This window comes from Vipera ursinii (genome assembly GCF_947247035.1).
Source record: "Vipera ursinii genome assembly, chromosome: 1".
NCBI classification, from domain to species: domain Eukaryota; kingdom Metazoa; phylum Chordata; class Lepidosauria; order Squamata; family Viperidae; genus Vipera; species Vipera ursinii.
Genome location: NC_139512.1, coordinates 350,061,378 through 350,074,663, shown reverse-complemented (window position 1 = coordinate 350,074,663; position 13,286 = coordinate 350,061,378). Strand labels below are relative to the sequence as shown.

At 39.5% G+C, this 13,286-nt stretch overlaps 1 protein-coding gene across 8 annotated transcripts in view; it reads right to left on the bottom strand.

Annotated features, from left to right (window-relative positions):
* Window positions 1-13,286, bottom strand: part of MSI2 (musashi RNA binding protein 2) — a 594,728-nt gene that overhangs the window by 26,332 nt on the left and 555,110 nt on the right. For 5 of the 8 annotated variants that reach the window (XM_083379763.1, XM_083379764.1, XM_083379765.1 and 2 more), the window contains one exon: window positions 6,184-6,360. The exons of the other annotated variants lie outside the window; for them this stretch is intronic. In XM_083379763.1, coding sequence (XP_083235889.1) covers window positions 6,184-6,360 — 177 coding nt within the window. The remainder of the gene's footprint in view (window positions 1-6,183; window positions 6,361-13,286) is intronic. 8 annotated transcript variants of the gene reach the window in all.

Below are 13,286 nucleotides of genomic sequence, written 5' to 3'. Positions count from 1 at the left end.
GATCCTGCCATAACAACAACACAAGGGAAGGTAAATTTTTCCACCCTGTGATCATCTAAATCTCAAAAGCAAAAGATATGCTCCACTATCAGGAACATGGGTGAAATAAGGTGATCCAATAAAGTATCTTGCTTATTTGCCATCTCCCTCTTATCAATATAATGTCACTTGATCAAGCTTTTCTTGTTGCTTTGAGACATTTTTCTGGCTTTGGATGCTTTGTTCAGGGAAGCATACTGTATGTCCAAAATACCTTTTTGTGGATTTTGCATCTCCTATTTCTCTTGGTCTTTCAATAGGTCAAGGTCAAGAGAACACAAATTATGTATCCATATTGGAAATATCTGTTATTGTACCGAAGCAAACTTCTTATATAGGGTCTTGATACAACTGTCACTCTCACTTTTCTCAAAAATGTGCACTGAAAATAACTACAAAGAGCAAAGTGAATTTTTTAGCACTCCAATGTTTTGGCAAATCACATATGCCAAATATCAGAAAGAATATATTATGCTAAAGAAACAGCTAGTGTGTAATGTTTAAAGGTACCAGCCTAATAAATCAGAAGACCATGAATTTAGTCCTGCCTTAGGCACAAAACCAGCTGGGACACTTTGGGCCAATCTCTTTCTCTCAGCCTTAGGGCCAAAACACTTCTGAAAAGGTACCAAATCATCATCATCATCATCATGAGAGACAGTCTGGCATAGAGCTAAAGATACTGAGCTACAAACCAAGGGATTGTGAATTTTAATGCTCCCTTAGACACTCCCTGTCCCTCAGCTGTAGGAACAAGGCAAAACCAAATTATTTTCTAAAATGTTGCCAGATTGACTTGGAAGCATGTGATCGCACACACACACACACACACACACACACAAACTCCTATGTCTTCACAACAAAGGTTTTAGCTCTCTTTCATTTTGCTTCTAATCTTGCAACACTTCTGAAATAACAAACAATATCAGGGTGAAACCTAAAAACAAATTAAGTTGTATACTCGAGTTCTGATCACATTTGCACAGTCTCCTTAATTGTGTCATTTTTTTTAAAGTCCAGAAATGAGTTTTTCTACCAGGGCAGCCTTTGTGATCTTTTCTTCCAAGCTGCCTGCCATCCTGTGCAATCCGGCAGCTGTGCTGAATCTTCTCACCAATCAGCTGGAGATGAAAACATAATATCCGCCCCCAGAAAACCCTAGAATAAGCCAATTCCATTTGATCATCATGAGGTTTTATGAAGTATAGGCTAAAGCAATACTTTTGAAACAAGTAAAAATAGAAATTCACAAACAAAAATGATGAATTACTATTTTGGGCTCTTCATAAATTGGGGTCACAGAGGTTGATGATTGCAGAGGGAGGAGGAAGAAAATGCTAAAAGCCACTATAATCTTCAGGTTTATTGGACAGTGGATCTAACCTTCCTGTCAACGCCAACTTGCAGCTCCAAAATGAGTCTCCAGTGGGAATCTAATAAAGTATGAAAGTCATTTTTTTTATCTTTCCCTTTAGGAAACATAATGTTTTGCCATGTTGTGGAGGGGGGGGGGAAACCCCCCACTTCAAATAAAGAACCAAAAGATTTGGACGTATATGGAAAAAGTATATTTTACTGTCATGTACAAATACTGCATTGATTGGGTTCCCAGCGAGAAGAATGCAAAAGGCCCCAAACTAGGCAAGGTGATGGGTTATATACCCTCAGGAATGATACAGAAAGCTAAGATAAAGCTAAATCAAACTGCAACCTTTACAACAGGAATGCAACATGTGATAACACTACAGGATGACCTTACAATGGCTATTCCAGCGTCTCTACATTTTTTTCTACTACTTTCTATCTACCCTATGCTGATAATAGATAGTAACACCTTGTTCCATCAACAATGCCTTTACTATTCCACCCTTTATACCAAAGGAAACTGGAAAATCTATTTTTCTATCTCTTTTCTCTCTAAGGTCATCAGGCGGGGACCCTCTCTTGTACTTCTGTGCCTTTTCTCATGTTTATGTCATGTATATGCATGATAACCCTCCACAACTCTTCACATCACCTCAATTTCTCTGCTTAATATAGAGAAGATACAATCAATATGAACCACATTATCCAAGAGGATAAAGCAACCCCCTTCTAATTCAATGTACAAAACCACACACTGGTAAAAAGACATGAATCTCAGTTACAGGAAACCACAGCATGATGTTGGTGGGTTTACAGTGGTCCATATTGACCAGAGGGGAAACCAGTTTGGTGTAAATAGTTAAGATGCTAGCCTAGAAACCAGGAAACAATGAATTCTAGTCTTGCCTTAGGCAGAAAAGCCAGCTGAGAGAATTTGGGCCAGTCACTCTTCTCTCAGATTAACTCACCTCAAGGGCTTGTTGTTGGAAAAATAAGAGAAAGAAAAAGGATTATGTATGGTCGCTGCCCTGAGATACTTATAAAGTAACAAAGATGGGACAAAACTCAAATAGATAGATAGATGATAGATAGATAGATAGATAGATAGATAGATAGATAGATAGATAGATAGATAGATGGATGATAAGACAGTCAGACAAATAAAAGGATTCAATGAAGGGAGGAAAAGCTATAAAAAAATCAGTAGAATTTTTTAAAAAAGGGTGGAAAATGACAACCCCAAAACAGGCACTAAGAAAATTAAACTAGTATTGCATACTAAGTTATCTAGCCATGTGTTTTGCTGATTGGATTAAATCCATCTTCTCAAAAATAATGCCCAAGATCTTGAGGGCATAAGATTAGAGAGAGCTAGAGAACTTATTTCCTTCAGAAGCTAGTTTTCTTTTGTTGCGTGGCTAGAGAAAATCATCATGGAAACCTTGAGGGCTCATGGAGTTCAAATCCTCCCAAAAGGTATCATGTGCTGCTGGAAATTAAGCATTTTTAATTTAGTATAAATTCCATATTTGACAAATGGGGCAGAGGACAAGTGATTGTACATGCCTCTTGTTATGGAACATGACACCTAATTTAAATTCTCCTTGCTTTCCCCCCCCCCTGCTAGATTTGATATCCATCGTTCGTTGTGTGACCTTCTATGGTTTTTTGCAATACCATCATCTGAGTACAATTTCCAAATCTCATTAGGAATATAATTATTTTCGTACACACTTTCCAAGTTCATACTTTCTCCCTCCCAGACATTCTGATTATCTACCTAGAGCCTTTGAATATTATTTCTGTCATTGCTAGAGTGAGTCTTGTTGATAAAACAATATAGGAGAGAAAATCTGAAAATAAAATTGAGCAGCAACGGTTTGCGACTAAATATAGGCTTCACTGGGAATATTTGAAAATAGCATTGGAAAGTGATATTGTAAACTAGTTCCAAAATAGTTCTTTAGATCTTTTCAATACGTTGCATTTACCTCTTGAAATTAACAGAGTTCTCTCAGGTTCAAGCCTAGTTTCCCTGGAGTGTAGATGTATGTGCAAATTTGAGAATACTTTGGAATAAGTATTTTGTCTGCATAGATGTGGTTTCTTCAGGCAGAATTGTAAGGTAAAGCTTACAGGAGGAACTCTATCCAACTGTTATACAAAGGAATGCAATTAAAATGATTTTACACCAAATTAGGCTTTCTGAATTTCTATTAGGCTTTCCATTTTCTATTTGATCAAAGCCCCCTTGGGCATCCCAATGGCCTGCTGCTATTTTAGTCTTAATCCACTAGGATGAACTAGGACTTCTCATCCAAGAATAACAGAATAACAGGATTGGAAGGGACCCTGGAAGTCTTCCGAACTGAAGGAGCTTCTTGGATGAAAAGTGAAAAGACGGGGGGGGGGGGGGGGAAACCCAAGCTGCTTTCTGAAAGAGCACCTTTGGGGTGAACTTGGATGTCAACTTAAAGCCTACCTCCAAATAAATCCAATGATGGGCCAGAAAGGTCATCAAAGAAAGATGTTCAGCAAGCTAAGAAGGGATTTCCAGCTATGGATCCATTAGGCCATCTGCCTTAATACATGGATCATTACTCTGATGTGACTTCAGAAAATAAGGGGCGGGGGGGGGGAGAAAGCCTGGCTTTCAACTTCAGAGTGATTCTCCCACCCAACCCCAACACTTTTATATCCAACAACTGACTTTGGTGTATAAGTCTATGAGGCAACCATCTTGATAAGAATGTTCATAGGATGTTAACAGAAGGGATTTAAAAAAAAGTTTATGCCCTTATGTTGGTTTCAGCATGTTCTGCAGAGTCAAAACGATCTAATCTAAGTGGTTCAATTCGAGCGAACATTTTAAGCCTAGCAGGAATGAAATATGTACAACTGGAACGGAGGGGTAATGGAGTTGGCATCCAACACAAGAATCCCTGTTCTCATACGAGTCCTCTTCCAAGTGTAAAATCCTAACTATTTAGCATTTGAATATGGAAAATTACAATTAATCTGCATGGAACTTGTGTATGCCAATGAGAATTTTGTAGGCAATTATGTGTTTGATTTAACTTGGAAAGAAATCTCAAGAGGGCAGTTTACCAAACACCAGCCAGCTAGACAACAACCACTTTCAGGGCTGATTCAAGCTGATCTCTAGCATCAGAGTTTACCAATCCACAAAGGAAATATATGAACGGATTGTCGAATAATAGTTTTTCAACCCAGCTTGCAATATGGGAATAAAAAAATCCTTTCTCAGTTTCAGCCCAAGCTCTCAATTGCAGGGACCGTTGAATAAATCTGGATAGCAATACTCAGAATTCCAAATGAACTAGACGGCTGGGCTGCTCTAAAGTGGAATTTCTTTAAGTCACAGTTAACTCGAGCAGGCAATTTGTGGCTCAAGTATTGCGCTTAGGCAAAGGACTGTCATGCTGAACATGGGGCAAAATGGTCTAATTTGTTCAGAATGGTTCCGAAAGGCACAACAGGAGACCATGGATGTAAATGGCAAGAAAGTAGTTTTCAGTTGGAGATCAATCATCCTAACAGAGCTGTTCAACAATAAAACAGATTGCTTTTAGGACGTGGTAGACTCTTTTGCCACAGAGGCTGTAAACAGAGGCTAAATGGCCATCTGTCAAGAATGCTACCCTGAATATTCCTGCACTGGCTGAGTCTTGGACCAAATGATATCTGAACCTTTTATGACATGAACCTTAAATATCTGCCATCTTCCCTTCCTCTCTCCTGTCACTCAAGGGTTACGATTGCATTCCTCCATTTTTTTCAAGTAGATCTCACTTATCATTTGTCCAAACGTGAAACTGTGGTTAGTTTAAACTATGATTATTTCAAACTGTTTCAGATTCTTGTTTTCTTTTTTCCTTTGGAAAAAAGAAAAAAAAACTTTGGTTAGATGATGCAAGCAGCTTATTTTGATAACTTCTGTGCACCAAATATAAACTGGAATTAGTAAAGGAAAAAGTCCCATAGACAAATAAAGAGGAACTTTCTGGGCGAGACTATTAATGGTGTAGTAATTTGTCACGTTTCAAAACCAATTGTCTAAGTGGAAAGAAAGACAAAAATTCTCAGGACAAAAGTTAACCTAAATCAACTTTTTTCTCGTCTTCGTTTTAATATTCGACCATTGTTTTCTGCTGTTGCTTGAGATCATGAAGCGCGCACACACACACACACACACCACACAAAAGTCGACCTATATTATTTATATTCCCCATTTCTTTATAGGTAACCTGAGGGAAGCTAATAAATCCTTCCAAATGCAAATATCTTAGTTCAAGTACTAGTGCAATCAATGGAATATCTTTATGAAGTTAAAAAAAAAAGTGCAGCAACTTCACTGGGATCAAAAACAGTGTTGCATTTTCCATTTGACTCTTCCAAGACTACAGATTCAACTCCGTGGAAGAAGGCCACATTTTATCTAAGGGCATGACAACGGAAATCCTCTCTACGTAAAATGCACTCATGCGATGGCCCTCCACATCTTGCCAACCATTTCCCTGTCAGGCATTATGCCTCTGCCCAGATGTTTATCACATTTGGACCAACTATTGAAAGAAATGTCACAATTCAGAATTTAAGGAAAGTTAATCCAAATTCTGAAACCAACAGACATACACGTAAGAATGAACTTTGGTAGCCATGCAAACTTCCTTCTGAATGCGAAAAAAATGACAGATGCTGTTACCATAATTGTATTGCATTGTTTGCTTCCCCAAAGGAATGAAATTCCATACAAACCTGGGCTTTTAAACTGATCCGGGCTGGGAAGGTGGTGGAGGGGGGAGTTACTCGCTGAAGCAGGGTGCTCGCTACGAAGCATCTGAGCCACCCGAGGCCCCATGGAATCATAGTCCGCATACGATAATGGAGCCCGTTGGTCACCGGGCGGAGAATAGAAACCATAATCGGGGATCCCTGGAGATACAGTGACTCTATCATTGCAGATACTAGATTGGTGCTAATTTTCAATATTAAAAATGTACTTTTTTTACAGTTATAATCATGGAAAAACAAAGCAAATATTAAAAAGAGTTTTGAGAACAGAATGGTTCATACATGCCCCCAATATCCTTGCTGTTTTACTCAACTTTGTTGGTACAAAAACAGGACTGGATATAAAAACAAGGAAACTCACCACCTGATTTACTAGAAGCCTTTTTCAAAAGCGGGGGAAAATGGTGCATGAGAATGAAGTATTGGTCCTACTGATTAAAATAATACGGAATACATTGCAGTAGAGAACTGAAGGAAAAAGCTAATTAGAGCTAATTTTCCATGCCCGTGAATTTCCTTATCCCTTGCCTACAGAAAATCTCCACCTCCCATTTATCCAAATATATAGATTTATATGGGTTATGCACATTTAGACATCCATAATACCCATACCAAAACATGTGCTTAAGTCAATGTGTGAAAACAAACCTTTTATACCCCCCCAAATAGATAATATGTCTTTCCTCTGATTTTATCTTACCTCAATTGTCCTGCAGTTCTGGATTCTTCAAGATATTCTCTTTTAATACTACATCATTTAGGCATTGCAATTAATGTACTATACTATCTCACAAGGAGTGAAGCTCTCCTTCTCGTCATACTTAGAAGAGTAATGACTATTGCTTTAATAAGACTTGTCAGTTTAAGGAGAGCCCCATAATCAACTGATTTGAGTCAGACTAAAAAGAGAAAAATGAATTCTCTGAACTGCGTTTAGTTTCAAGATTAAGAACCTCTGAGAAAATAAATGTATCACGAACAAAAATCACAGATGAAGCCAAGTTCCTCTTTTATCTTAGCAAAAGGGGGAAAAATGCAACCTGGCCCCAAATGACAAACACTACGCTCAGATTTTGAATATTTAATTTAGCTTAAACTCAAAATGGTGCATCTTAAGATGGGAGCATCTTAACTTTTGAAGAACAATTCTCAGATAGGTTTGTGAAACATACGGTACTTGTGCACAGATTTTAATGAAACAGGCTACCTTGAGTTTAAGCAAATTTGTGATGCACAAGAATGGCAGATTGCCTAACACTTGAATGGAAAATGTACGTAGCTGCTCTTGCAATCAGCTAAAGGATTCTCTAGCAGCTGAAGACCTTCCTATTAATATCTCTATATAACTGCAGAGTAAGGACATCTGTTGATTGAAGATCAAGTATTGTCAATATTATTCAAAATGTTGGCCATCATTTATAGTCCTTCATGACATAGGGCCAAATTATCTGAAGGACTAGCTCCCATAGTTTTAAGAGCCAACAAAGTGGATAAGTTCTGGGTCCCCTCGATCAAACAGTTTCATCTTTGGGGACAGAGGAAATGTCCCTTCTCCGTTGTGGTGCCAGATGTAGTGACTAGGGAAAGTGTCCTTCATGAAGAAAAGTTTTTGCCTAGGCAAAAAGAACTAAATCATTTTTAAATCCAGCAAATGTTAGGAAGCAGCTTGGACAGTAATTCCCTTATTCCCTGAAATATAAGGAGGAGGAGGAGGAGGAGACTCGGTATAATGAGACTTGCAATATTCTGTTATTACAGCTAATCTCAATAAATGTTGTTTTAACCTTCCTGAGAAATTGATTTCATAGTCTGGCCAAGGCTGACATCTATCCTCTGGAATAAGGTCCCCTTGATAGCTTTCTGGAAGGCATTAAAAGTCCTGGCCTTGAGGTAGGGTGGATGGGGCCCCTCATTTGATATGTCTGTCAAATGCCATATATACGTTCTGATGTAATTTCCTGGATATGCCATTCTGTTAACTTCCTTTGTAGTTTCTCTACTTATTTTGTTGTAATTTGTGTTGTTTTTATATAGTTAGCTGTCCAGTCATGTGATGGCATAGTTGAAGTAAAACAAATAATCAAATGACAATCCAGGAAAGATCTGAACAGGGAAAAATACATAACAGATTTTTTTTTGGGGGGGGGGGAGGAGAGGGGAGAACAATTTGACTATTCTTTAACTTTGGAACAGTCCTTTCTCCTTTAACTATGCTACTGAAACATTTCCCTTCTCTTTTTCTGAATCCATGTTGTACTGTATTCAAAGGATGTATTGGCTTTATAATTTGTAAAAACAGTCTCATATGGAGTTGTTTAGATCTCAAACACTTGTACAAATGACTCCTACCTCCCATAAGTACATGTGAGGCAGAATTAACTAATATAGAATTTATTTCCATGCCAGCTTTTATATCAAGTAGTACCTTTTGGTCCTGCCTAGTGTTCCTGAAAGAATTGACAAAGCCTGGATTTCAACTATTTCTCTTTTCAATTATATTAGCTGTTGGTACCCCCAAATTGCCCCCTAGGTTGCTTTTTTTAAGATCACGCAGCCACATGGGATATGTCTGCTCAGATGGATGAAAATAATTGTCTCAACTGGGGAACTGTTTACATCTATAGTCTATTTCTTGGGACCTCCAGGGGACACTTAAAAAATGGGTGTTCCAATCTTAGCACAGCAGAAGTCTAACAAACATCTTGCAGAGGTTGCATAGACACAACCTGAAATTCTGCCCTATGTCTGCCCAACAAGTTAACTATTTAGTTAGCAGTCATTATCTATATGTAATTTTCACTGTCTGCATTCCAGTTTGCCCTGAAGCCCCCTTTTAGCACTTCAAGGGCTCTCACAGAGAAGGTGTGTGTGGGGGGGTGTCTACTTATTCTCCAAAGGACCTGAGGACAGAAGGAGAAGTAATAGGTGGAAGAGAGATCCAACCTAGAATTAAGGAAAAAATTCCTGAAAGTGAAAACAATTAATCAGTGGAACAGCTTGCCTTCAGAAGTTGTGGGTGCTCCATCACTGGAGGTTTTCAAGAAGAGACTGGACAGCCCTTTGTCCAGGATGGTATAGGGCAGGGGTAGGCAACCTTGGCTCTTTGATGACTCGTGGACTTCAACTCCCAGAATTCCTGAGCCAGCATTGCTGAGGAGAAAGGGAGAGGTTTCCATGCTGAGCCATGCTGGCTCAGGAATTCTGGGAGTTGAAGTCCACGAGTCATAAAAGAGCCAAGGTTGCCTACCCCTGGTATAGGGTCTCCTGCTTCAGCAGGGGGTTGGATTAGAAGGTCTCCAAAGTTCCTTCCAGTCCTGTTATTCTATATTCTAGTGCAGGGGTGTCGAACTCAATTTCACTGAGGGCCGCATCAGTATTGCGGTTGCCCTCAGGGGGCCGGGTGGGTATGTCCAGGGTGGGCGTGGCCTACTGGGTGGGTGTGGCTAGAGTGCGTATGGCCTACTGGGTGGGCGTGGCCAGCTCTACATCGTTCGCATCAAGGGTGCCTATGGGGGCCTGGGCAGGAGTGGGACAGATCTGAGGGTCTCTGGCAGGAGGATGGTCTCTGGGCCAGGGCCAAGGCAGTGGGGGCCGTTCCCTCACTGTTTCCAGGATTGCTTCGCGGGCCACATGAAACCACTTCGCGGGCCGGATCCGGCCCCCAGGCCTTGTGTTTGACATGTCTGTTCTAGTGGTTTCCCTTTCCCTATAACGTATGGAAACATCTATCTATCTATCTATCTATCTATCTATCTATCTATCTATCTATCTATCATCTATCTATCTATCTATCTATCTATCTATCTATCTATCCTCACATGTATGATTGTGCAAGTGATTTGCTCACAAGAGGGATGTGGAGCTCATGGACCACTTCTGGAGGACAACGCAAGATTGAGGAAGACCTCATATTGCTGTGATGCTTTTGGAAAAGAAGATCACACTGACAACAACCTGCTGACACAGCTCTCAGTCTGACTCGGATTCTCTCCTCACACTTGCCATAAGCAACCCCATGCAATTTGGCAGCCTTTGCACCATCAGTGTTTATGATAATAGCCATGTGTGCTTGAAAGCAGCAGGAAATTTTCAATATAACTATCATTAAGACAAAACGCTTTAAATCAAAGCCATTACTGGTACTGAGAGTTAAAGCTCACAAGATTAGGCTGCTTTTTATCTTTATGAAAAATTCATAGAACAAGCTGCCAAACAACATCATCTTGCTCGGGAGAGTAAATGATATAATAATATTTAATGCTGCCGATACAGATGAAAGTGGAGGCATAAGTTGCACGCTGTAATGTGTACATCAGGGAGACTACAGTATGTTGAACAAGGAGCTCTGACACTCAGCACATGTAATGCTGGGTAGACAGGCAAATGGGAAGCCTACCGTTGCCTTCCCCAACTTTTAGGCTTCAAAGATCAGCGGCTGCTCTTCGCTTTCCTTGAAATTTGGTTGCAAATCTACAGCTGCAGTGCAGAGGTAGAACTAAATTCTCCAAGGTTTATTCAGCATGTAAGAAGCACTTGACCAAAAACCACCCAAAACTAACACGACTTTGTTGGTCAAGAACCAGGCATTTTTCAAGGACCCTGTAGGCCAGGCACCTACGTCCTTCAACTGTCTGGAGGAGAAAATATCAGTTTAATGCTATTAAACTATAGGTAGTTCTCATTTAGTGACCGCAAATGGTTCCAACAACTTGCTTGTTAAACAAAATGGTCACTAAATGAACACATGACTGACAGAAGGAAAGAGAGTGAGAAAAAATCCTGCAAAAATAACTGGTTGCTGCTTTCTCAATTCAGATAAATTTCTGTAGTACAGTGTCCTATGCCTTGCAGGGTGGAGAGAGAAAGTGCTAACCACAGGTTAACAAGCTCAGCTTTGTAATCTTAATTAGCTGATTAGAACCTTCAGTCAGACTTGCAGCTGCTGCCTGAAACTGACCAGACCTTAATCAGCTTCACACTGAAGGCTTTTGTTGTGCATTTGTTGGAAAATAAATTGTTGCTTATTATCATATTTGCAAATATTTGCAGCTGCTAAACGATGGCTACAAGTTAGTCACCTTGCTGATCTTTGAAATCGTGTGATGTCTTTTCCACTGGCTGTCTCTGAACTTCTTTAGTGGCACTTTATTGCTGAGGAAGCTCTGCTTCTTTGTGGATATGATAGGTTGCTAACAAAGTGAAAGGGGAGCGGGCATCATCAATGATGTCTTAAGGCAGGGGTGTCAAACTGCCGGCCCATGGGCCGGATGCATCGTTCCAAAACCGTGCCCACCCCATTGCCGTCAATGGGAGAAAAAGCTCCAATACGTTGTGCAACGTCACGTGAGGTTGAGTTTGACATGTCTGCCTTAAGGAACGATGAACTCAAGGAATTGAGCTACTTCTCCTGTCAAGTCTTTGGCTTGCTTGTGAGCAACACTATAAGCTCACCGTACATAGGGCAGAAAAAAATATCTACTAATATGTATCATCATACATTATTCCGCATGTCAGCATTAAAATGTGTTAAGAATAATTTAAAGCCAAGATTACTGTAAGTAGCATTCATTTACACCTGCAGAAATGTTCTTTTTGCATTTCACTCCTGAGGTGAAATTGAAGGAGAGATCTACAAGTGAAACAACTGGAACTGTTCAAAAGTATCGTTAGTTTACTTTCTACCGCACATCTAATGTTTTTGAACAACTAAGCCCTTCAGAGAGCTGCTCAGGTGCTGATTTGGAGTTCATGATGTTGGAGGAACAGAGGAGCACTTACAGAGATGGAATTCAAGATAACGGGAGTCTGACAAAAAGCATATTTTGGTTATATGACTGACTGAATGAAGATCAAGGTCAGAAAGGCCTGTGTTTTCTTACAGAGCCTTGCAGGACAACTGTGTGTTAAAAATATTTTGCATGAAGCATAGGATAATGAATTGTAGAAAGGGACAAAAAGAAATTCATATTACAAGCTGTCAAGTTCCATCTACGGGGGTCTACCAATGTTTGGCTCAGAGTCCAAAATGGCAATCTGGTAGAGAAGAAAGGAGTTAATTACTGGACCATGATTCTTCCTTGTGTGGTTTTCTGAAGTTGGATCAGCATTTATTATAGTGATAAATTATTCTTAGCTAATTTGTCATAAAATAAATAGCATCTGGCATTACTCCAAGGCTCTACTAAGACAAAGCAATTCTGCTGCAGAGAGAGTGCAAAAGAAATCTTGCTTTGTTAAGCCAGGTCACAAGAGTTTTTCTAAAGCAATTATTTAAAAAATGCAGCTATTGCTAACAATCACAGTAACAGACTCTTTAATAGCTGCTTTAGCAAAATTTAAATTTGAGCAACTGATAAAAGAGTGCTAACAAGTGATTGGAGACACATCCACAAAATACTTGATGGGTGCAGGCTTTCTTTTTAAACCAGCTAAAATCAATCAAAATCATTTTTTTCTAGGGCTTGCAATTGCTCTTGATGGCAAACAAACCCATCTCTCATCACAATGAGGATGTTTTACACAAAACCAATATTTAGGAAATTCTCCACTTCAGAAATATTACACAATGACATTCGCACAAGAAGCCAATCCCATCACACCGAAGACTGGACCAAATTTCGCCAAGAGAAACGGCAATCAAGGAGCCAATTTTTCTTGCAGTTTTTAACAAAAGATTTTCCACTTGAGGGGTTCATCTTTAATCATTATAAAAGCACAGAAGTTTAATCCATTTTTGATGGAAATGCTAATAACTGGGTGTCCTTGAAGTTCAAGGTGGTCTTTGTGCATGGCAGTAATTAGCCAAGCAAGGTGGTCTCTGCTTTCTTCTGCTTCTAATGACATCCTTAACAACAAACAAATGTCAGCCTTACAAAGACAGTAACACTTTTTTTTTGGACAAGTAGTTTTGGAGGATAAAAGAGATTTCATCCCCAAGCTTTGTGCTGTCAGTCTGAAATGATGGTGAACAACCATGCCAGAAGTTCCAAAAGCTGCAAAAATGCAAAACAGGTTATTTTTCCCCCAGTAGATTTGTATAGACATTAATTAATATGGGGGATATACTG